Source organism: Sus scrofa, chromosome 1 (genome assembly GCF_000003025.6).
Source record: "Sus scrofa isolate TJ Tabasco breed Duroc chromosome 1, Sscrofa11.1, whole genome shotgun sequence".
In the NCBI taxonomy this organism is placed as follows: Eukaryota; Metazoa; Chordata; class Mammalia; order Artiodactyla; family Suidae; genus Sus; species Sus scrofa.
In genome coordinates this window covers 162,259,894-162,285,453 of record NC_010443.5, presented here as the reverse complement: position 1 = coordinate 162,285,453, position 25,560 = coordinate 162,259,894, and the positions used below count along the sequence as shown (strand labels likewise).

Here is a 25,560-nt window from a genome sequence, read left to right as displayed (position 1 = left end):
CCTTCATTCAGTCACCAAATATTCATTCAGTGGCCGCTACGTGTCAGACACTCTCCCCGAGGCTCTTCCAGGAAATAGCAGTAAAGAAAACAGAGGTCCTGCTCTCAAGGATCTTACGTTTGCATGAAGGAGACAGACAAAATACATGTAAATGTATATTGCTCAGTGCTGTATGGAAAAATAAAGCAATGGAGAGGAGATAAGCAGCCGGGGGTGGGAGAGCTGTTATTTAGTGAGGTCAGAGGAGGCCTTGATAATAAAGGACATTGAAACAGAGACCCGTCAGAAGTAGGGGAGGGGGGAGCCACGAGGACATCTATACAAAGAGCCTTCCGAGTAGAAGGAAGAGCAGATGGAAAAGGCTCTGGCCAGGAGCGTGTGGGGCGTGTTCAAAGAGCGGCGAGGGGGCCAGCCAGCAGGGGGAGCATGGCAGGACGTGAGCAAAGATGGGAAGGAATGGGAAGCTGGACCTTGGGGGCAGGAGTAGGGGGTGTCTCAGCCACATGCGAAGCTCTGCCCTTTGTACCGAGTGGGAGGAGAGGCTATTGGAAGGTTTTAGACCAAGGAGTGACATGATCAAACTTCTGTGTGACAGGGATCATCCTGTCCCTCTGTGTAGAATAGGCTGTGTGAGGGCAGAGGCGAGGGGACAGAGGCCACACAGTGACAACAGCAGCTGGAAGCAGGGAAGCCATCAGCTCCTGCATGTTTTCTGCACCGATCCATCATCCCATCCCCAGATGATTGCTCCAGACCTGCTCCCTTCTCCTTAGATGGCCCACACCTCCTCCCGCAGCCTCAGTCTCAGCTGCTGACTTCACTCCCTGTTTTACTGTGAAAACTGAAATGATAAAAACATCTAAAAGCTGCCACCCTCATGTATTCCTGTCTCCCAAGGTCAGTGCCACATCCCCTGATGCCTCACCTCTTGCCCTGGAGAAGCCCTCCTTGCTCCCAGCTGAACCATCGCTTCCGCTGGTACCCTGAATCCCAACACCTGTCAAGTGCTCAAGGATGTTGGTTCAGCCATGGCTCTGCCCTCTCTAACGTTTCTCCTGCAGACTCATCCCCAAAGGCAGAACAACAGGCTGGCATAACTCTAGACAGAGCCCGTGGACCCCCACAGCCCATTCCCATTCCTGACATTATTTCCGTCAAAATCCAGATCACTTCTAGACACAGCTGTCTCCAAATGCTCCCCCTGTCATCCTCTCTTGAACCAGCTCAAAGGGGCTTTCCTGCTAAAGCAGCCTCGGTCAAGAGTACAGCGAACACCGTGTCTAATGGTCGCTTCTCAGCCCTCATCTTACTCTCGATGGCACTGGACACAGTCTCGCCTCTTTTTCAAACACTTTCCCATGGCTTTCAGAAACTCACTTCTGCTTGGTTTTCTTCCTGCCTCACTGGCTACTGCTGTGACCCCTTTGCTGGTTCCTCATTTATCCCCAAACTTCACAGCCCAGCTCGCCCTGGGATAGCCCATTTCACTCCACAAGCCTTCCCTAGTGACCTCCTTGCTTTGAATGCAGTTTATATATATGTCAACAATTTCCACATTTGTTGCTCTAGCCCAGACCTCTTCCCTGAGTTCCTGCTCACATCTCCAGCTGCCCACTTGCCATCTATCTTTAAGGTCTAAAAGGCATCTCAGTTGTTATGAAAGTATCTTCATAACAGATTTTGCCTGTGGACCTACACAGCCTAGAATTGTTACTACACCTGGCCCTTTATAGAGAGGGTTTGCCAACCTCCGGTCTCACGTTTTATCTTCTGTGGGTTAATTGTTTAATTCCTCCCTCTGCCTCAAGGCCACAAATATGTTCCTGTCTCCTCATCCTTAAAAACCACCATTATTACCCACCCTTCCTTTGGTGGGGCTTGGCCCTTAGATTTCATTCTGATTTTCCTTGCTCCTTAGTTTCTTGAAAGGGGAGACTTCATTTGCATCTATGGCCTCATTTCCAGTTTCCTCTTTGACACACTAGCCCTGATTTTACAGGATCTCCACCTGCTAAGGTCACCATTCTGATGGCCTTTAAACCTTCTACAGCACCTGACAGTGGTGACCTCTTTTCCCCTCCAGCTTCACCCTCTTGCCTGGACTCTAGAGACAGAGTCCCCTCCTGGCTGTTGCTCCACTGCAGTTGCTTCTTAGCGTTTGCTAGCACCTGCTCAGCCCTGTGACCTTTGAGCACATTCATGTTTCTCAAGCTTCCACCGTTGGTCCTTCCCTCTTTGTTCTGTGCAGTCTATCCTGGTGAGCCCACCACTTGCACAGTTGCAGTGGCCTTCTGTGTGCAGATGCCCAGCAAACCAGCTGGTTCCCTTCTCTTCATTCAGCTCTGGGCTTAGCTGGCCAAATGGCTGCAGCTTGAGGGACCACAGAGACCACAAACCTCACACTGGGCTTATACAAAATTAATTATTCATTTCCCCCACATGTGCAAGTCTTCTCCCTGCCTTTACTTTCTTCAAGTGGCAGCATCGTCTACTCAGTCTCCTAAGTTCATAGTCAACCTTCTCTCCCTTCTTACTCCCTGTATCAAGTCTGGTTGAATATGCCTACTTACTGAATGTCACCTAAGTTTATTCTTTCCTTTCAGACTCCCCAGGGTAATGGCTCAGTTCCACCCGTCTTGCCGCTTTCTTGAGTTATAGCAGCAACTTTCAGACTGGTCTCACCATATCAAGGCTCTGGCCCTGGGCCTTGGACATCCACTGTTACCAGACAAATAGCTCTAGAAGCCACATCTGCACAAAGGACCTGCAGGGCAGTGCAGTTATTCTGTAGGATGCTATAATAGTGGATACATGTCATTGTATTTGTCCAGCACCCTAGAATGTATAACCCTGATGTACACTGTGAACTTTGGGCGATAATGTTGTATCTATGTTGATTCAGTTGTAACAAGTGTTGCAATATGGTGAGGGAAGTGAATAATAGCAGCCGCTAGGCATGCCTGAGGCCTGAGGGGATGTGGGAATCCTCTGCCCCCTCCCGTCAGTTTTGCTGGGAACCTAAAATTACTGAGATTAAAAAGTCTATTAAGACAACTACCCATCTGATCCTTTGCTCAAGACTGTGCAGGGACCAGCTGGGCTCCCCCCATCCCCATCTCTCACTGCCTCCTTCTGGGGGATAATGCTGACACCCCCACACTGTCCTTCCTCCTTCCTTGTCCAGCCACCTGCCATGTGGATGGGTCTCAGTGGGCCCTGCTCAGCCCTCTGCACCACAGAGCACCTGGAGGCTGGTGCGGGAGTTGGGTGGGCATCCATTCATCCTCACCCCACATAGTCACACCCATTCTGCCCCCTCCCCAGAGTTCTGCTTACGCTCACCCTCTCTAACACGGGTTCAGGTGGAAAGGTCTTGTCAGGCTGTGGGATCTTAGGCCCACTTCAGAAGTAAGGACACTCTTCATTTGATCAATCTCGTCTTATTTTCTGAGCATGGATAGTGCAGATGACAACGAGTGGGGCTTCACAAAAGAAGTCAGAGGAAGAACAGGTGACTCGCAAATTCAAATCCATGTCAGGAGAAGCCAAAGTGCAACAGCGCACTTCTGAAGCCAACAGACAAGATGACTCAGTGAAGGGGCCCAAAAGACAAAGACCCGTGAAAAGTGACAGAACATCCTGTCCAAAGATGCTGCAGTGTTGTGACAGTGGAAGACCTCAGAAAAAGTAGTAACTGACTGTTTGCTCTCTTAGCTCCTAACTGCTGCCTATCAACTTGATTCACAGAGACGTGAATGGCTGGGTGCCAGCAGTTAAACCTGACGCCAGAGGCCAGAAGTTAGATGGATATAAGAAACTCTGCCAACACAGTTCCCCCACCAAAGAGCACTACCAGCACAGGAAAGGTGACCAGGATACCATGGGCATCAGAAAGCCAATTAAAGATGGACAAGGGGGAACTGCCTCTGGGAAGTTCTGATAAAAAGATGGGCCTGATTCTCCTGAAGGGGCTGCTCATACTGAGAAGGGGGCGGCAGCCCTGCTGCTCCCCTTGGGGGAGTCCAGAGGAGCGGATCAGCCTCTGACCTGGGTAGCCATGTCGATCTGCTGGAGCAGAATTGCAGCCGTAGCCAGAAGACCGAGGCCAGGGAATCAGCCTGTGGGCCCAGTGTGTACGTGGTCCAGAGGCCAAGTCTCCCTGTGATACAGGGGCAGGGGTCATTTGCAGTTTCAGGGTATCCAGGCATCGGCTCTTCAAGGATGAAGGAGGGTGTCTGCACTGTTTTGCCACCTGCCAGCGAACGTTCCCCCCCGACACCTGGAGGACAATGTGCTGTGCTCCGAATATGTTCACAGGCATAAGGTACTAGTGAAAAGCCTGCAAGGAGGTTACAATCAGGAGAGAGGGGCCAGCTATGACCATAATTAACGATAGAGAGGGAATTACAATCAACTTCGTGGTACCCTTTGACACATAAACGCTGGGCTTCCCCCCAATCTCCAGGCTTCTTACTGCTGCACAGACTGGCCAGTGACATGAACACAAGCCTGTGACCTGCTTGACAATAAGCAGAAATGGAAGTGGCTCTCCCCCCAGAGATGCCCAGCCCCAAGGGAGCAGAGAAGGGAGATGGGCAAGTTTATAAAAAAAAATAATCCCATTCCATAGGTGAATGTATCTGCAAGAACCTGAATGAAATGAATTTTGAGATGGGGCTCAGAGAAAAACAAACTTGGTTATGTGCTCCTTCACCAAGGATTCTGCCTGGCCACCACCAGGAATGAGACAAGTGTTTCTGGATGTCAAACAACAGATCACTGATAATATTCTTGCCCAAGGTTTCATAGGACTCTATTCCCAAGGCAGCAGTTGGTCTTGATAACACCTGTTGTCTCGGCATAAAGCAAGTGCTGATTAAGGCCCTGTGTCCCTCGCCTGCATAGACCCAAGTCCTCGGACACATCTTGATGTTCATAATTTTAATGTTCTTTTCCTTAAACAGGCCCCCACGTTGTGCACAGGTCAAAGTGCACAGGCCTGGGTGTGCCCTGCCGTAGGGCGGGGGCGGGGTGGTTCCGTGCCTGGTGAGCAGATTATTGATGATTCTCTTCCTCTTCAAAGAGGAACTAAAGGGGACAGAGCAGGAAGGGGAGGGCTGGAGGAGCAAGGCTGGGCATTTCCTCATACAACCCAGTCCAGATGCAGTCTTAGTGAAACTAGCAGAAAAGGGTGGGTTTTTTTCTTTGCATCCTGATCATTTTTCTTGAAGCTGCTGAGAAATGTTTGTTCCTAAATAACTACGTCAAGCATTTCAAAGAGCAACAAGTGTTAGGCTTTTTTCATGATGTGCCCAACATACTACCCCGGGAAGGGATTGTTTTCTTCCGCTCTCATTTTGGGAGTTCACAGAGGATGTCGAGAAGAGTTGCTCCTTTCCCAGTTTACTGCTACCTAAGTGACTGCGCTGAGGTTTCCCATGTGCCCAGGCACAGCTCTTTCTCTTCCCAGTTCTATCCTCAGCCAGATAAACAGGTCGGTGAATACAAGCTCCCGACACCCCAACACATGCTTGTGCCAATTGACATTTTGTCAATGAGTGGACAAAAGTCGCCAGTGTAGTTCATGTCTGTGGGACCCCAGGAAGGGGGGACGGTGTTCCTACATTTCTCATCTCCCAATTCTCCTCTCCCCCAGGCGAGCACCGTGTTCATTATCACAGGGCTTATCGTTTTGTGATCTTCTCCTGTTCTTATGTTTATGGTTTTAGACAGTGTAATACCCGTGAGAGTAGAGACAGTTCCCATTTAACATGGAGTATACGGTTATGGAATTCATCCCTCCATCCATATATACAGACAGGTCTGCTCAGAAAATATCTATCCACTGTTTTCCTGTAAACCTCTGGTGACTTAGAGAGGAGCAAAAGAACAGCCATGTTGTGCCCTCCTGGAACGTAGACCAGTTGGAATGTGTGTCCTACTGACCCATCTCACCCTTTCATCCCTCCGCCCCCTGCCTCCCCGAGTCCCCCGAGTCAGAGATGTGAACACAAGAGGGAAAGGCACTTACTCTGGCACTTCTCCAAAGCCTTCCAGAGGCTGTGCTTCTGCGGCGTAGATCTTGGCATAGCATCTGGCAGTGTTTTGAACATAGCATTCCTAGATCACCCAATACACGGAAAAGCCCAGGGATTAGAAGAAAATCAGAGATTGCTGCCTGGAAAGGCTCACCAGATTTCCCAACTTAGATGAAGCCAGTGGAGCCCCAGACCCACCCCTGGGCTGGAGACACGGAAGCAACAATGAAGGCAGCCTAGAGCTGGCCACTTGCAGAGGAGCTCTGAAACTTGAAGGTTCACTTGACGGTCAAGGGGTCTCTGGGGCTGAGTGTCCCTGAACTGTAAAATGTCTGGAACGAACCCACGGGGCTGAAGTTCACCCCCCTGAGCTAAGGGGACTGGCCCCTGGGCAGGATACCAGATAAAGCACGGGGACTGCTGGGTCTCCCAGAGTTCTCCCATCTGAGGTTCTTCAAAAGGCGTAATTTGAATTGTAAGTAGTGAACACTTTGCCAAGATTGTTGGCTTAGGAAAAGCAAACTGGGTTCTGCTTTCCATACTGGACAGCTTTTCGGAGTAGGAGGCTGGAGGCTGGGGGATTTTCCATGCCTGGACCAGACAGCCCTTGAGATGGAAGGAGTACAAAGCCAAAGAACAAAGATGGACAGATCTGGAGGAGAAATGAATGCAACTGACAGAATCCTCTGCTTGGAAAAGAAGGGCTGTCTTTATGAGCACCAAGTCCTACACGGCATTGCCACATCAGAGGCAATCATGGACAGGTCAAGTTTGAGAACACCCAGGAGACCCATGTGAGTTTAGCCTATTCATTTTATACGTTAAAAAAAAATTTAAGAGGCACCTGTTTTGTGAAAGAGCTAAACCTAGCTCTGGCATCAAGTGAAATTCATGGACCAAGGTTGTCGGGGAGAAGCTCGTATTCTCGTCCTCTCTCCTCTTGCCTTGAGGTACTAACTCTTAACATAGGCCGGAACTCAAGAGACTTGGGTCAATCACACTTCTTAGTTTATGGGTGGACGATGACCTAACTCAGGGAGGCAGGAAATAGGACAAAACGCTGACCCTCTGCATATGCCCCACCTCCTTCTTCCCTAAAACAAAAACACTCCAGAAGCTACTCTGACTTTAGCTTTCCTTGGGAGTTTTGGCATCCGTGTGGCTTAGAACCCCCACTTTTAATATCATCCTGTGTCCAAGTAGATTCACCCTCAGGGATCTGATGGGGCTTCCTAGGAAGTGATCCCAGTCCAGGTGGGGCACTTCCAGACATAGACTGGTCCCAACTGGCTGGCATGAGGCCAAGAAATCATTCAGACCTGAGACACAATCTCCAGTACTTAGCCTTCATCTAGTGGCTTCCTTATGACCACACCCCAAGGGGAGAAACACGCTCCCATCAATTCTGAGTCTGATTTTTAGCTCACGTCATCAGGTCCATCTCACACCTCAAGCAACACATTTAGGGCAGGTGGACCCACCTGGGCAGCAAGTTTGTAGTTCCTCTGGATGAGCTCATCGTTGTTTCTGGTCCCGTAGGCGACAGCGTTGTGTACCTTGAGCACACAGGCATGACCAGGCTCGAAGACCGGCATGAGACCTTGCATCACTGTGCTTCGGAAGGCCTTCCGGTGGACCCCTTCCCCGAAATGCAGCTGCTCCGTGGCAATTTGACCACGCAGGTGGCCCCCAAAGTAGCTACCATTGAGGAAGTCTTCTTCGAAAATGAGTTGACTGAATTCGATCTCTTCATATCCTAAACCATAACACAACTGCAGTTGGACAGAACCATCCCCTAGTCTTGCTCCTTGGCTAATAAGCATTGGCACACAGGGACAGGGACCAGGTTGACCTGCAGAGTCTAGGAGGAGAAACCACCCTGAACGCTGAGGCATAGCTCAAAGGTGAGATGGGTCATTGAGGAGGGTGGAGGAAGATCAAGGCGAGGCCCCAGTGGATCAGAAGAGAGGGGAGCAAAACTGGGGAGACCAGGAAGAGACCTGTAGACAGATCTGGAAAATATAAGCAGTACCATGCAAGGTAATTAAAGGCAAGTTGAAAGGATGGGTAAAATATAGAAGAGGGAGGAAGAACCAATGATAAGATCTGTTGGATCAAAGTTTCCCAATTTTTTTTCCATCGTCACCCCCTGCAAGGATTCTTTAGTTTTTCCCTAATCGCCCCCCCCATAAAATTTTAATACTACAGATGGACTGTGTATCTGGTGATGGATTGTGTATCTGTGCTTAATGCACAAATTAAGTTTTCTTTTGCCTCCCCAAGGCCCAATTTTGCCCTCTTGTGGGTGACACTGCCTCTGCTGAGAATACCTGTGGTGGGTGTAAGAAACAGGTGGGCAAAAACCATAATGAAACAAGTAGAAAGGACACCCTCCGAAGAGAAGGTGGGGAAAAGGACAGAATGATTTTAGATTTGTAGAAAGAGTAAGATTTGCGTTTCCTAACAGCTGTTTCAGAGTTGATTCTGCAGGTGTTTCAGATAAAAGTGGATCCAATGTTCCCTTGAAGGATGTTTTTGCTTTCAATTAGAGATGACCAAGCCAGACTTGTGATTGGCTGAGAGAAGAAAGCAAGATGGCTTTTAATGAAATAAGACTTTTTTTAAAAAAGGCCTTCCACTCTTAAAGTCAATGAAAACTGTCATCTTTCTGAACATTTAAAAGACAGACGTCATGAGTTATATGAAAAAAAAAACCCACTTCACTTTTCTATTTAGCATAGAGAAATATTTCTTTTGAAAACATTTTCAAATCGCATGTTTCCAGATCAGTCTCTGACCAATGTTATCAATTAAAAGTATAAGGAAACAAATTAGCATCTAGACCTAGTGTTTTTAAGAAAGAAAGGGGACAAGTAGGGGATTTTCATATAGAAGTAGGTGAAGTGTCTGTGAAAATTTTCAGAAAAACCTTCCAGGAGTTTTCACAAAGGCTAGCAGATGCCTCCTAGTAATAACCTGTTTTGGGTTTTTGGAGACAATCAGGGCAGAGAAACAGGAAAACAGGTAAGCAAATGGGATATTTTCCTAAAGAAATTAAGGGAAGAGTTCTAGCATAGATTTCATCCTAAGGAATAGAACCAGGAAAAAATTACACTTAAGTTTAAATTTTAAAGTTAGGTAACAAAACAGAGGGACTGCTTTACGCAAACCCAATCTTCCCAATTCTAGTTACATGATGAATTTGACAGTTTTTTCCCCAAGATCTCTGGAGGAATATAGGAAATGTTTTATGTATATACCCCAGAGCCCCCAAAATTTGAGCTATATTTACCACTGTTTTCCTTCAAAAATCTCAAGTTTTCTGGAAGATCCAATTCTTACGAGTTTGTTCTTTAAAACTCAAGTTTAAAGACAAAAGTCATCCCAGACTCTATGCTTAGTAATAGGAAGGAAAAATGTGTATGCCTGACTATAGAGGGGTGGGAATGGGTGGGACAGGTAGTTTCCCCAAGAAAGGAATACATGACAAGCATGGACTCCAGCATCCTGAATAATCCTGTCCATAATCACCAATAGAAGTGTCAATTCAGCCAGGATCAGACAACGCAAGAGAAACACACCTTGGAATATTTCTTTGAAAGTCTGGAGGGCTATCATTATGACAGCTTTGTTTGAATCTTCATTTTGAGCTTTCCCACCAGTTTAGTTTTATTGGATTTTTAGAGATCTACTTGTAAAATGTTTCTTCCTCCTCTAGAGAACTAGCTGTCTAGCGAGAGAGTCCTCCAAATTAAAAAGGGGATGAAGCTGTCATTTGAAGCTTCTTCCTCTGAAAATACAAGGGAAGGGAAAGGACAGGTAGGCTAGCCTGTGAGCAGTGGAACCAGACCCCTAGTCACTGGGAAAAGCTTGAAGAAGGTGCTATCTTCAGGCTTGAGACCCCAATCCAGTGGCAGAGTCACAGGGCTACAACAGCTGTGGCCAGTACCTTAACCCCACTGGGGTCTCATTGCTGACTGGTAAAAACCTTGAGAAATGAATTCCTGCAAACCTGATGACTTCATAGCCAGAACCTGGGGTGGAAATGCCGGTCAATGCCAAGAAGCTGATGAAACAAAACTCTCCTGAAGGTCATTTTGTTTTCTTATATCAAGAAAAAGGAACTTCTTTTGCATAGACCGTTTGGGGGATGGGGAGATGGGGGAGGACTAAAGATTATACAAGTACACAACATAGTAAGACAGGTGGGTAGCCTTTGAATGATTTGCTGAGTGTATTTAAGTTCCTTGGGATAAATCTCACAATATTTGCTAGACCATTTCCAAGATGTTGACGGCTTGCTTTTGATTATTGGATGCTACTGCATCTTGATTAGCCTGTACAGCCTCCTTTTTGCAAAGATTTCAGGTGTTTTGTTTGCTTTAAGATGAGCACGTGTGGTACACACTGGCAGTTTAAAAATTGGCTGTGGTCAGAGTATTTGCCCCACAGAAACTGAAAAAACTACAAGTCGGGGCCTCACTGTCCCACTCCCAGGCAGGTTGAGTTTGCCAGCAGACCACTGGGTGTGAGTGGGCAGGTGTGTGGAAATGAGTAATTTTCCCCAAGAGGAAAACACATGACCAGAAGGGACTGTGGGTGGCCCAGGGGCAGCCCGAGCATTCAGGTGCAGCTGTTAGCTTGTGGCCACCCTGGGTGTACACCAGTGCCAGGGGAAAGCAAAAAATCCTTCTCACTTCCCTGAAGATGCCAGGGAATGGACTTATTTCTCCTAGACACCTGGCTCTTTGGGAGTCTGCTCAGCTGGTCGAACTGGAAAGTAAATTGAAGAAACAAAACATGCTATGTATGAGCCAGAGGCTGAAAAACCCCATGCAGACGGGCTGAATGCAAGTCTGATGCTTCACAGATAAAGTCTAACCCCAAAACCTCCTATGTGGTTCGGACAACCACAGCGACAGTCCGACCTTTCATCATTCACTTGTGGACATTTGCAGCCTGATGCACTTATACCTGTCCGTGCAGTCAGGCTGCAATTGCTTCTGAGTTTTCATTCATTTCCCAATTCCTAATCTCTCCCACTTGGTCAGAAGAACCTGTGGGAGCATAGCTTCTACCATTGTCTCCAGAAGCTATTTCATGCTTTCTGATGCGCCTGTTGCCTCTGACATCCAGCTAAGGTCAGCTTACCTTTCATATCCGGGTGACTCGAAAGTTGTTTGAGAACTAAAAGGCAACAGAGAAAAGAATGCCTTCAGTACACGTAAACTTGCTCAACTGGTAGGGGCTAGTGGTCTCCCCTGCAAACTAGAAAGCTGAGGTTTACCTTCCGCCGTGAGGTTAAATTCAGCTGTCACTTTCCCATAACTGTTGTTGATGCAACAATAATAGAGGCCCTGGTCCTTCGGACCGGCTTGAACGATGGCCAAGGACACAGCGGAGTCATCTCCCGCTCTGCAGTGGGGGACAGGAACGTGGGCATGTGTCACTCTGAAGTCACACTTTAAGAAACTAACCCTTCTCTACCCTCATGACTTCAGCCAACGGGCTGGCTGAAGACAAGGCTGCAATTTGCTGTTTAATGTATTTCTCTGCTAGTAGGAGAGCAAAGAACTGGAAATGTGAATTCTGCGGGCTGTCATTAACAACTCACATTGGTTATAATACTAATCTTGGTGTCCTGAGCTTGAAGGAAATCTGAACGTTCTAAACACAGACACAGAGACAGGAGGAAGGGGGTCTCTGCTGTATAAGGACTGATGGCTTGAGCGCACCTTTTGAGATAGTGAGCTTCCCTAGGAAATATGCTCCAGCCGCCCACCCAGCCTTCTTCAGGTTCCAAGCACCATGCTAGAAACAGAAAGGCCAGTGGTGGTGGCAAGGATGAAGATGATGCTAGCGTCTGTACTGAGGACTTGGTAGGCGACAGGCACTATGCTAATCACTACAAGGTCTACCTCCTGCCATCCTCAGAGCAAATCTAATCAAAACTATTACTGTCCCCAGCTTAAAGAGGAAACTGAGGCATACTGAGAAGCAGCCAGTGGCTTAAGGTCACACAGCTGGTACTCCTGTACCAGGATTTAAGATAGCCTGACTCTAGAGTCCTCATCTTAAGCACCTTAAGCTGCCTCCCCAAGTGATTTGTGATCCCTGTCCCTCAAATCTGGGATAATTGGAATTACAGAAACAACCTTTATGCCAAAGTCTCCAACAGAAAACAATCTGCAGTCCCCCAAAAAAAAAAAAAAAAACCACTCAAGTGGTGTTCTACTTTAGCTCTAAAGAGTGACTTTTCTTAAATGTTCTCCAAGCTTGGGTGTGCGCAGTGTATGTTTTGGTTCACTTCACAGTTCAACAAAACCCACGCGTCTGGAGTTCATCTCAATTGCATGTTCAACAGATGTTTGTTATTGGCTGGTTTTTCGATAGAGGTCAGATCTGATTTACACAGGCCTCTTCTGCAATGTACCAACAGCTTTAAAAAATCCAATGAATCACCATACTTCCGCCGTTGAGGGGGCCTCTGTACATCCTGAGTGTACAGCAGGAAGTGGATGTGAATGAGCCCTGTTGTAAGGGGAAATTTTCCTGGACAGGCTGCCAAATTCAGAGTCACGAGGGGGCTGGGGTCACGTCCTTTTCTAGTAGCCTATTGATCAGCACAGCACTTCCATTTCAGAAGGAGGCAGTTGGGGGTCACCAGGAAGGCTGGTGGCTGAGCTAGTATCGTCTCCTGACAAGTTCCTTCCGGCCCCGGAATCCTGATATCTGGCACAGAAACCTGGAGGCCTGTCTTGGCCCATCACTCCCACCGAGGCCTTCTGGGAGGGACAGCTGAGGGGTCAGACTCGGATTCAAACCCTGAGCTGAGCTCCCGCCCATCCCCTGGTCTCATAGCCTCAGTTTCCTCATCTGGGAAAGAGAGGAGAGCAAGGTCCCCCTCCTCAGACGTGTGGCGAAGGCAACTCACACCCGGCTTGTGAGGAAGGGCTGGGACCAGGGCTTGGTCATGGACCATCAGTGTGGGTCGGCTGCTGTGTGCCCAGTACTGGGGGATTGGGTGGTGGGGGGAAAAAAAAAAAAAAAAAAAAGGCAGTCTTTGTCCTTGTGGGTTTTCCAGTCTGGGAGGAGATGGACCCACAGAAAAGACCCCTATGAATGGTGAGAAGTGAAAAGAAGTGGTCTTGCACATTTTTCGAAGCAAGAGGGGAAAAGCTCAGTTTCGCATCCTGTTCCCTGAAAAGGACGCACCTTTTTGCCTTTAGGTAAAGAGCAGCAAGGACAGAAGAGGAATGGAGCTTAGCCGGGAGGACGAGTGCAAGAGAAGCCAGTGCCACAAGTGTGATCAGAGTTAACAGTGCCTAAAAGTTAGGTCGGCAAAAGGGAAAGTGCGTCTAAGTGGGGGCTTCTCAGAAGACCCCTTGGATCCTCCAGCAGCCCCAGGGCAGGGGTGAGGCTTGCCAGCACCTACTGCATGCCCTCCAGTTGGAGTGGGGTACAGTGGGGTGAGGGTGAAAGACATCCTTCCTCCAACCAGCAGTGAAAACGCACCTCCAGCAGCGGGCAGCCCTTCCCTCCCCACTGGCCCAGCTGGGACTCTGCACTTCCAAGGTGTTACTCAGTTTTAAGCCAATCTGCTCCTTGGAACAGCAGCCCTTTCCAAAGCCTAGGGCCACTCCCAAGCACCACCCCCCCAGAATGGAGAACCGGTTCCTGGTTACCAAGGTGGTGCCAATGATCAAGGGAGCATGGAAGGGTGCCAGGCTGGGGTCTTCATGGAGCCAAGACTTAGGTCATCACTGTGCAAGCTACCACTTTCTTCTTGGTTTCCTCCCAGTACATTCACAATGCCCATGTCATGAGAAAGGGTCCTGACACTCAATTCTCAAATTCCAGCCTGTTTAGGAAAAGTGCCCAAAACTTGGGGACAAAGGCAAAAAGATGATTGCAAGTCCTTCGTATGTTACCGTCAAATAGGCTCACCGAGGGGCTCTTGGCTGGAGAAGATGCTCCTGGGTTGGATTTTGCTATGTACTATGTAAACAGAACCTGCCCAGTTACTCTCAAGTTGTAATTTCTCTCTTCTCCTGGACAGCAACCTACAACTCCCAAGGTTTACTACCTGTCCACCGTTAACCGGTTTTGTATCTCTTTGCAAACATATTTGTGTTCTTTTGCCTAGCTGACTCTACAGATTTCCACTCCCCAAACACTTCCCTGAACAGCTTTACCACCTTGCTGGCTCATTATTTAATGAATTAAAGCTCTTTGCTATGTCTTCCTATTATCTTTGAGAGATCGACTTTTTGAAAATTATACCTTGACAAGGCAGTGAGAGGGGGCTTGGAGGGATGTGTCAAGGAAGCATGCAACTGGAATTAGTGAAGATTAGCAACATTTGAAAGCCCACCTGAAATGATATAAGTGACTTAAGACACAAAGGAGTTATAATTCCCAAATCTTCTCGGGCAGTAGCACAGAGAAGGTGTGTGGGTGTTCCCAAGCCAGACAGTGTCGCCAAAAATGAAGTCAACCTCACAAAGAACGTAAGGCCCTGGCCACTTGTCAGTGGTTGATGGCATGCTTACTAATATCATACCATTTCTAGAGTGAGGCTAGGTTTTCTAAAAGACACTGCAAAAGGAAAAGGGACCTGAAAGACTCAAATACCGACTCAGAGCAAATGCAGAAAAAACAACACTGGTGCCTTGTTCTTGTCTGATGGCTACAGAAAGCACTTTAAAGGAATAGAGGTTTTTTATAAAGCTCTAGGGAAGCTCCTCGATTTAAAAATCAAGCCATTTATTTTCTCCATTGTGATCTTTAAGCCTTACAAAAAACAAACAAGGTAATGACGGCCTCAGGCAAAGCCGCTTTGTTACATCAGCCCAGATAGATTTCCCTGGAGTCGTGTTTTATAAGTGAGACCATAGCTCAATCTTCCATAGCTGAAATTGGAATAATTTCCAGGCATGCACCCAACAGATATATTTAAATATACAGAAGACTCAGATATTTTCCCTCACTTTTTCATTCTCCTTGTGACGAGCTTAAGGGGATAAGAACACCGCCCATGACTCGAGGAGCTGAACTGGGACCTCCTTTGACAGAAAGCAGCTTCTGAGGATTGCCCAACTTAGGCTGGTATCCCCTGAACCGGGGATATGTTGTTTTTCTAGAACGAGCCACACCTCTTCAGGTGTGTCAGACCAAGCTCGATTTGTCAGTTCATTGGAACAAGCACTTATTGCGGAGCAGATGGTTTGGGAAGGTTCATTCCACACAGGATATTCATAATGATGCTCGCTTGTCCCGCCGCCCCCCCCCTCCGCTAATAACTTAGGGCCCCAGATGTAAAGTGGTTTCCCATCTTAGAGACAGCGGCTTATTCCCCCTCGGTAGAGGCTACTTTTCTGTCCTCACGGGTTGTTTTCTCCTTTTGATTTACCTTCTAGCTTGGAGCTTTTGTCAGATTAATGGGGCTTATGAAACAGAAAATACAGCCAAATATGCAGGAATACAGGAGAGAGATCTTTAACCTTGGGACCATAGAACTTCAGACTGAAAGGTGATTGGACAGGTTCCCCCCATTCCAAAAAATGGAACAAAAAGTTGATGCCTTCCTAAGGTCACCAAACAGGAAGTGGCACAGGCAGGGCAAGAACCCTCCATGCCATCTTCCCTGTCCAATCCTCTGTCCTCTGCTACTTACTCTTCCCTGGGTACTTTAGGGGCTGAGTTTCTGTGTCAATTTTCCTTTCACTTCCAATCATTTACTTTTTTTTTTTTTTTTAAGAACTATGTTGTGAACGAAACAAGCAACAACCATGAAAAGTAACCAGGGCAGAAAGCACACCTTCTCTGCGCTTGGGCTATCAGCTTTGAGTCTTTTGTCCACATGACAGTAGAATCTTCATGAATCTCTGCAAACTGACAGCTTAATTTTATATTTCCAGGGTGGTCGGGGAAGATCTCGGCTTGGATCTTTTTCAGCAACACTGGAGCTGGAAATGAGAAATTCATAGGGAGAAGTTTGTGGTCAGTGTTCTCATGAGAATCACAAAGAGCTCTAGGGCAGGCAAGAGACTTTCCCATTTAGTCACATTTAATGCTCACCAGGAACCCAAGAGACAGGAATGATTATTACCCTCCGTTTATGGATGAAGAGCTCTAGTGTCTGAGGGGAGATGTTGCTTGCCTAAACAGTTGGAATATAAATTAAAAACCCTCTCACTTCTCATTACTTAGGATTCCTTAAGCAAGGTCTGCAATGCAGAGTGAAAAGAGAACTTGAGACTTTTTTTAAAAAAGATGGGAGGGACAGGGATTTGGGCTACCTAGTCAATAGAACCTGGGCCAAATAAAGATGCTTTTAGATGATTTCCAGATGATATGGGTCAAAATTAAAACTGGGGATTAGGGAGTAGAATAAGGTCTGGACTAGCGTAGTAGTGAGGTTAAGCTCCCCTGTATAGAGGGTAAATCGACAATGAGTTTTGTGCAGAAGAACACGCATCCATTTTTCCCCCCTTGATCAGCTGTCTTTGAAGACATCTTAATGTATTGCAGTGATGTCGGATGCTGATCTCATCAGCAAAAGAGAACTGTCTACTGCAATAAGGAAACGGTTCCCTGGGGCTAGGCTAGCTCTTTGAATATCACCTTTTAAAATGAGGGATGAGAGCTGGGCACACAGTATGTAAGTATGTAGTTACTCGGAGTGGCCACTGGGCGGCAGCATAGACAAGAGGAGGGTTGCTGACCGCCAGGTGGAATTTGGCAGGTAGTTGAGGTTACTGGAAAAGTATCGGTCTGTCACACACCGTTTCATAATTACATAGCTTTGGTAAACAACGCATCATACACTCCACAGCCAAGTCCAAAGTCACCAATACTGATGCTTTGTTTGTTCCATTGCCTCAGATTCCTACTGTGAAATTGGCAAAGCGCCTCCCCCGTTTCTCCTTGGGGAGGGCAGATGCTCATAACAGAACGCACGTTTAAAAGCTTTTCTTCCCAAGTAATAATGGGCTGCTTGGGTAACATTCAACTGAGAGTAGGCTCAGGGTACCAATGAGAGTCTTGGAGAGATAGGAAGCTGGCTTGGTCAAGAGGCCTCGGGGCTTTGGAAAGGACCCCTATTTGTGTAGGATAGAGGGAGAAATGCACATGAAGGAACTAAAAGCCTAAGAGTGAAGCCAGGTTTAGCTTCTGTGTACATTCTGGCCAATTGTTGAGAACAAAAGGATAGAGAAGTCCCCTGGTGACTATATAATAACACTTTGGTGGAACTAAATTTTGAATATATAAAAAAAGTTTACTGTTTCTTTCAGACTCACCTAAGTCATCCCCCAACCTCTGCCCCCCAGGCTCTGCTCCTTGGGGCCGCAGACCTTCATGCCTGGGGGAGGCCAAGGGGTTCTGGAGCTCAAACCCTCCAGCAGCATGTGGTCTCCTGGATGGAGGAGTACTTTCTCCCACAGTAACTAGCGTGACCAGGAACAAGAATTTCAAATAGATTCTTTCCCTCAGGGCTAAAATCACTTCAGTGATCTTCTAAAACATTGAAACATTTCATTTCAGTCTCATGTTTTAAAACATGTATTCTAGAAACCTGGCTGGATACCTCCAATGTCTTTGGAAGGCAATCTTGTGCCCCATCCTTCCTGCGGCTGGGGGCACGGAGCTGGGGCTCAAGGCTGGAGGACTTGGGTGAGAGGAGGAAATCCCTCCCCGGAGTTAAGGAGCCGCAGTGTCCTCTCCAGCACCGGCAGGCATGTTGCCTCACTGCCATCTTTTCTGACTTGTACCAGGTTTCATGCCAGGGGAAAGAGTTCAGAAATAAGAGGTTAAAATCCAGGTTTATGGGATGGAGCTTGGTGTTGACGCGATTCCAAGCAAAGCAGAAGTGACTATCGTTACCAGGGCTCTGAAACCTAGAGCAGAGATTTTTTTTGGGGGGGGGGTTGGGTAGGGGGCTTTAGATTCAGATACAGGGAAGGGGGAGATGGAAATTTTATGCCTACAATCGGAAGAAAACCCCAAGTCCAATCAAGCAACTTTTAATGAAAAATCAGTTTAAAAGGAGACTCCTAAAGTGTACCTAGAGTTTATTTCTAGAAATCCTGCTTAGCATGTTGTCTGTTTATACTGATTAGCTACACGATTAATGCTTGTTTATCTTTTAAGGTATTTAAGGGTAATTAAACAAGCGTCTAAATCACTCTCCCTCAGTTAAATACACAGGCAGCCCATTTAGGTGGTCCTTCCAACAAATCACCCAGGAACTGCCTCCTGAATCAAACTCCGAGGTTGCCCCAGTGATCTGTGGTTTTAACAAGTCCCCCAGGTGATCCACAGGCTTACATGGCCAGTCATTTGGTCACACAGCCTCGATGCCTGCCCAGGGGACATGCACCTGAACTGCAGAGGACTCAGGCGGGCACAGGAACTTGACCTCAGGTCAAATCCCAATTTTAAGGGCAAGAGGGAGCAATAGACCCTCCTCACCTCTTCCCTCAGGTTTGCAAGGAGGCCTTTGAGGGTCTTCTTTCTCATCGGTGCTCGATACCGAGGGTTCAAGTTTAGGACTCTTTTTAAGAAGAATCGTTTTCTTTCTCACGTTCTCTCTCTCTTCCAATCTCAGCCTCAGGGCAGCCACTCTGGACAGAATCTTCCTCTTTACACCCTCAGCCAAACACCCACTCCCTGGGGTTGCTTGCTTCTCCTTGACCTTCTCTGAGCCTGTCCCTGCCGGAGGGGCCCCTGGGAGGCTGCCAGCCTGGGCCACCACGTGGCCAGCCTTCTCCTCTCCCAACTTCTCCCCATGGCCCAGGGTGGAGCCCTGTTGACAAGGGCCTTGCAGCACCTTAGGAACTTTCTCTGATGCGCCTTCTCCGGAAATGAGTGCCAGTGTCACCGTCGGGGAACCCGATGTGCCTGGGGGCTTGGATTCCCCAATTGGGGGCCCCTCTATTTTACATTCCTCAATGTCATGGCTTCTGGAAAAGTCTGTGACACTGCCTTCAGATGACATAAGAGCCCCCTGAGTGAGACCACTAGAAGGGGGCAAATGGCTCCCATATTCGCTCTTAACAGCTCCCCTCTCTGAGTCAGAACATGCATTCTGGCTTCTGGGCTCCCTTAGATCATTCCCAGGGACATCATGACTTTGACCTGTGGAATGGTGACTATCAGCTCCAACAGATGCAGGAGTCATTACCGCAAGATGGCTAGAAAGAGGTAAAATGGGGAAAACTAATTCTGCTTTGTCATTTTTCCTGGGTTCGGGCTCCCCCGAGCGCCTCTCATTACCGCCTTCTACTGGGCTTCTGCTGCATCTGCTTGGAATGGTCTCCCTTCCTTCAACAGGACCCAGGGCTGGCAAAATGGCAGACTGCACATCCCCCTTGGCTTTGTCATGTTGACTTTGTCCTGCCTCCCCTCTCTCACTGTCCTCTTGACCTTGGGTGATGCTGTTTACGTTTGGAATGTTTTCCCCACTTGGCTGGGGGCACAGAACTTGCCAGACAGCGGGCTGGACATCTACTCTCTGGGCGAAGTTTCCATTATTCAATTTCCTCTCCACTCTGACCTCCAGTGGGGGTTCAGGAAGCTCTGGTGTTTCCACCCTGGCCTTCCACTCCATCATACCTGGTCCTTCGATGGGATCTACAGAGGACTCTAGAATTTGAGGGCAGGCCAAGAGCTGTTTAAGGAAGGCAGGACGCTCTATCCCGAGGGGATTTTGACTCACATTAACATTTTCCCTCCTTCCAGTTTTGGAAGCCTCAGGTAGCAAGTCCGACACACACAATTCCATTTCATCCACAGGATCCACAGACGACTCCAGGAGTCTGGGTTGGCTCAAATACTGGGAAGGCAGACTGCTCCAGTGTGTGTTGCTGGCTTTGTCTTTCCCTCCATGGATGTCTCTGTTGTTGGCAGAGGCTGAGCCAGGCCCAGTCCGAGGACTGCAGGATGACGCTGCTTCAGGGGAGGCCAGCTCAGGCATGGCAGCCCCTGCCTTTAGAACATCAGAGGCAGCCCAGACCCTGTCAGGGATCATGAGACCACCTTCCAACTCATTGCACTTAGAACCTGTCCATTGTCTCGGTGGCCAGGTTTCTGAGACAGAAGCCTCTAGAGTTATAATCTTCAGTTTTCTACCAGCTTCCCCATAGCCTGGACCGCTCTCTTTAGACCCCTCCGGAAGGAGATTACAGAGAGGTGGAACATTGCTGAGAGCCCCCCTGGCACTTTCCGTGGTAGATTCTGCCACCATGGACACACTAGTTCCCAAGCCTGGGCTCTGCCCTCTCTCCTCCCTGGAGTTGGCTGCTGAGTTGTCCAAGGGAACTAGATTTATTTCCCCTTGTACAGATGCTGTGGGCAAACTTTCTTGGAAATCTGCGTCAGGAGAACCCTGCTGAGCCCTCTGTGTTGTCTCACTTCCTTTTTCTGGGAAGTTCTCGTCTAGGCTCCTATCGTCTGCTCTGTGCAGGGTCTGCCTCTTTCCAGACCAGTCATCCATCTGGACAGGAGAAGTGCCACATAAACTCTTTCCCTCTGGGGGCTGAAGAACACAGACATGGGCTTCTGGTCCACTGGGAGCCACCCGAGGTAGCTCTTTTGAAGATTCAGTTGCAGTACTGTTTAAAGTACGACCCAACTGTGTATCGGGAGGAAGGTGGGAAGTATTTTCTCCCGGGGCCCGAGGTAAGCTCTCAAGGCCACCCGCATGGCTGTTCCCAGCCATTGAAACAGGGAGGTATTTGAGTGGATGGACTTGGGTGGCAGTGCTAAGAGCTGATGTGTCCCCATCCTCCCCGGTCACCTTAGCACACTCAAGATTAGCAGTTAACATTGTTGGCGTCTCCTGGGAAAACACTATTGAGCTATGACTGGCCCACGTGTCTGCAGTTTCCTGGGCTCTGGAGCCCTCGTCACGGCCCTCTTTAAAGCCTACAGGAGAGCCATTCTCGGAAGAGGGAGGCTGCCTTTCCTCAAGCCACCCTGAGTTGCTGGGGCTCAACCTCTCCTGGCCAGCCTTTACCATGGAGGCCAATGCGGAGGTGGAATTCTCCGCTTTGGCTAGATTGTCCCCAGGGGCATCTTTACTGGCTCTGGGAGCAAGGTTCCAAGTGAAAGTGCTGATAAAAAGAGGGGGCATGGCAGAGTTCCTCTCCTTGCTGCTTTCATATGTAGACCAGGGAGGCTCAGAACCTCCTGTCTGCAAAAGGACGTCCAGTGTCTTGTCATCAGGGGACCATAAATCTGATACTTTGTATTGACCTGCCAGCTCAGAGTCCATGGAGCAAATTTCTTGAGGCAAATATTTACCAACTGGGGCTCCAACCAGAGAACCCATGGTATCACATGTTTCCTGGTCACCTGCTTCAAGGCACTCCGTCCCCCACGCTGCTTCTCTGTCCCTTGGCCCATCACACAGAGCTTCCAGGGTGGGGACGGTATGTACGAGTTCAGGGGAAGCGACAGAGGGAAGCTGGGGCCCTCTGGGGGCAGGGCTGTTCCCCTGGGGGAAGTGTACTGACAGCTCGCACAGGGGCATGTTTTCACTACTGGCTTCCGGGGTGTTCGGCGCAGGTCCTAGGTCTCCCCAGGAACGTCCAGGGGCATGCCCTGCTCCATCTTGGTTTTCTTCCTGCTGTGGGTCTCGGGCACAGTTTTCAACCTCCAGGTATTGAGTCAATGATGCATTTTCTTTGTGGGTCCCTCCCAAGTTGGGGAAGGAATTTGTCGTGGTCCCAGTGGATGCAGACTCTGAGAAAGCTGGCATCTGGCTGAGAGAGATTCGCTCCCTGCCTGTTTCCTGAATTTGCACCTAGAAAATGAGAAGTGGTATTAATAGAATTGTTCCCAAGAGATCCCACAATAGGGCATAACTGCAATCCTAAGGGTGTTAATTCTTGATGACTCTAAATACCAGACAACAAGAGTAGCATGTAGGACAGAGCTAAATACTAATCCTCCAACTCTAGCTATTAGAGACTTCCTGAACAGGTTAATTGTTCCTGAAGAAATGCAGATTGAAGCAACTGCACATTCCTAGGACCTTTGGTCAAATTCCCCATTATAAGCAAAAAGCCTTCTGACAATCTTAATGATTTTTTACCCTCCTCTCAGGGTGGTGGGGGGGAGATGGAAAGTGCATGTTAACTTTTGAGCAACTAAGTTACAAGAGCTAGTGTGTCTTTCCAAAAAGATAGCTCACCATCATCTTAAATGAAATACCCAGCATTTGTAAAGTAGCAGTAACTTTGTCCCTCACATAGGCCAGCTTGCTAGTTGTTACTGAAGAGTAGAGAAGCTTGTCTTTTGAAACCACCTCTGAGGTAATGGAGTTATGATTGGCCATCAGCACTGCCAATCATTTTGGGCCCAGGAAGGTTATAAAATCTTGGACTGCCTCCCCCAGTTTAAGACAGATGTCCTATGGCCAGCAAACCATAACCACAAGCAGTAGGGCATTCAGGACCCCTTAGGTTTGGGGAAGAGAGTAGACAGGCAGAGAGAGAGAAAGGATGAAGGAAGGAATAAATCCCACATTGTGAGGCTTAAATTCCCATGGTACTATTTGACTTCTGTGACGCTGGATATGGTTCAAGGACGAAGCAAGGTGACTCAGATCTTGCCTCTTGAAACTTAACTCGACTATTTCTAAACATCAAGATTATGCCCAGCCAAGGAGAATGGAATTGCCCATTTTTGGCAAGCATATCCGTCTTTGCCCCCTGCCCCCAGGACTCCCTCTAGGAGGCAGACTTGTTCAAATGTACAGGAATTGATGATGAGGCTTCAAAAGGTGAAGAGAGTCTCAGCGCAGGACCACACAGAGCTGAATGTTCTTCCAAGTACACAACTCTAAGGTCCTGACGCTTATTTCCATCAGTCACGTGAGAATCGGTCACTGCCTTCACACACCGCCAGTGGCAAAAAGCAAGAACCACACCTCTTTGCACACTACCAAGGCTGCCTGCTGCCGGTGACTCCTCATTTTCTCCTTAAAGCTACTCTGATGTTCACTTCACTCACATTTGATTGTCATTGACGTGCTAACTGAAGAAATTTAGTATTTAACTTCCTTGTGCTATAAACTCCATGAGTGCTAGGACCCTTCATCCATTCAACAAGTTTTTAATCAAACAGCTCCAAGGTGCTGGGAAGCATCTCACATGATAGAATGCAATACAGGTAAGATGCCCACCTGCAGGGAACTCCATCTTACACTGTGATCAAGGCTTGTTACTGTGGTTGGCACCAAGCAGGAGCCCTAAGCACTTGTTGAAAGAATGAGTAAATGAAGCATGGACCAGTTGAGTCAAGTCTACCCAGTGTCATCCATTAAACCTCCGAATTTGAGGGTTTGGGCTTTTATCTGCTGTCTTTGGGACAGATCTTAAGAGACTTCTAACCATAAGCAGGGTCACAATTGGTTCACATCTTGGTACTCTAAGAAACATTGTTTACTGTTTTTTCCCCATCATTTTAAAATGGAAAAGGGAAAATTTCTGAGAAAGGTCTAAGCTGTCCAGGAGTTTAATGTGTACATGGCTTCACTTCTACACCTGAATAGGTAGAGGTTTTTCCTTTATTAATTTGGTTCATTTATATATATATATATATATATATAATGAGCTGTAGTACACATCTATTGACCATTATACATACAAAGTTTGGGTAGCTTCCTGGACATGATTTGAGCTGTGCAGGAAGATTGGTTGAAAACACCACAACCCTCTGAGGTTTCCTCCCCTGCCTGAATTTCCACTGCCTATGTCAGTCGTTATTTTAAGATCTTGCCATCATCACAGCATCAGTGCCAAACATTTATGGACTAGCTGCCATGTGTAGAATTCTCTGGAAAAAACTGTCAAGTGCTTGGCAAAGGGCTCAAATTAAAAGTCCCCTATTTGCCTGGATGTCGCCCACCCAATACTGCTTACTAGCCTATCAGACTAGTCTGCAGAGGACAAAACACAGGACAGGTAAGCTTTGATTAGTGTGGCTTGGTCACTGGACTGTCACAGCCATGGTATTGTGCCTTGATTTACAAAGCAGTGGTGTTCCTACTAAGGTTTGCTCCTTCCTCCCCCTTCTCTATAAACTCCGACTTTAAAGGAGCCCAGTGAAGCCCCATGGAGGAAGAAATATGGTGAATCCTTGACCATGGACAACTCATCCACTTGAGTATTTACTGAGCATCTACCATATATGCTAAGCTCTGTGCTAAGGACTGGGAAGCATCAGTGAGCATCACCAAGACAGCTGGCCTTTTGGAAGTGAGGTTCCAGCAACAAGCCTTACTGGTTGGTCCACTGCAGATGTGAAATTCCATAAAATGTGATGGTCACCAATGGGATTTGCTTGAAGTGGAGCCTTTAACAGCGCAATACTTACTTGCCAAGGCTCAAGGCATTAGTTCCAAGGCCAGGCTCCTTGGAGGCCAACTCAGAAAGGGAAACCACAAGACTCACACATTTCAAATGAGTCAGACCTTTTCTCTCAGGGAGAGAGCTTAGTTAAATCATCATGAACTCCAGCAAATGATTCTCTTACTGCTCAGCTATTCTCATGGAGTGAGTGGCAGAACTCAGGTGGCTTTGTTGGGTAGGAAAATTATTCTCATTCAGGTGCAGGGGAGGAGGGTTTAGGGCTCTAGGTGGAAACACCCAGCAAAGTGTGGGGACTCAGCACTGGCCACCTGCTTCAGCCCATATTGCATGCATGACCCCAAGTAATCTCTTTAGCCTCTGTGACCCTCTGTCTCTTCCTCTAAGACTAACCACACGCACGTCAGCACTCTGGCACTCACTGACACTCGTTTCCCTTGTTCTGTGAAAAGACAGTAGGGGCTAAGGCAGAAAACGGAGCCAACTCCAATGAGCAGAGCAGTGTGCTTTTGGGGCTTTATGTTCACTCATGATATAATAAGTCTGAAATACTGATACTAGCATCTCTTCTTTACTGATGAGGTCAAGAGCCTGGCTCCAATCACAAAACAGAAACCCCGGTAAGTAAGGGAAGCTGAGCATTAGGAATTGCTAACTGCAATAGGATAACTGCAATGTACCAGGAAAGCCTAAAGGTGCACTAAGGGAGGTGGGGTCCCAAGGAGGGACCACCTGGAAGGGGCACAGACCTAGCTGGAGGTATAACCAGGCCATCCAACAGCAGAAGTTTGATGAGATGGCGAGGCCAGAGCTGGTCTGGAATTGCTGGGTGAGCAGTACACCACCTTTCTGTGTGAAGGCAGGAAGCCAGCGGTCAGCACCCAGCGTGCAGTCGTACAGTGGGAGTCGGGGACCAGCAGAGGCTTGACAGAGCGGGTGAGCGACACGCAGTGGGGGTAGGGAGAGGGAACGACAGCCCATATATAGCCCTTGTGGGGGCTGGTGGAAGGAGTCTGGATATTGGTGTTGGCAGGAAGCCCTAAGTAGGCTGGCCACGCGAAGCTGTGGTTTCTGAGTCGAGGGCTACAGGAAGGTTATCATTAGGCCAAGGCTACCAGGCTGCAGATGGACCATGTTCCGGGCTC

At 48.0% G+C, this 25,560-nt stretch overlaps 1 protein-coding gene across 4 annotated transcripts in view; it reads right to left on the bottom strand.

The window, feature by feature from the left end:
• ALPK2 (alpha kinase 2) overlaps positions 1-25,560 on the bottom strand; it is a 132,834-nt gene that overhangs the window by 22,621 nt on the left and 84,653 nt on the right. For 3 of the 4 annotated variants that reach the window (XM_001925970.7, XM_013993295.2, XM_021073807.1), the window contains 6 exons: positions 18,513-21,846; positions 15,859-16,006; positions 11,326-11,453; positions 11,190-11,225; positions 7,520-7,794; positions 6,032-6,120 (listed from right to left, as the gene is read on the bottom strand). In XM_001925970.7, the coding sequence (XP_001926005.5) occupies positions 6,032-6,120; positions 7,520-7,794; positions 11,190-11,225; positions 11,326-11,453; positions 15,859-16,006; positions 18,513-21,846 (4,010 nt within the window). Of the gene's footprint in view, positions 1-6,031; positions 6,121-7,519; positions 8,051-11,189; positions 11,226-11,325; positions 11,454-15,858; positions 16,007-18,512; positions 21,847-25,560 lie in introns of all 4 variants that reach the window. The other variant, XR_002338854.1, reaches the window with a different exon arrangement.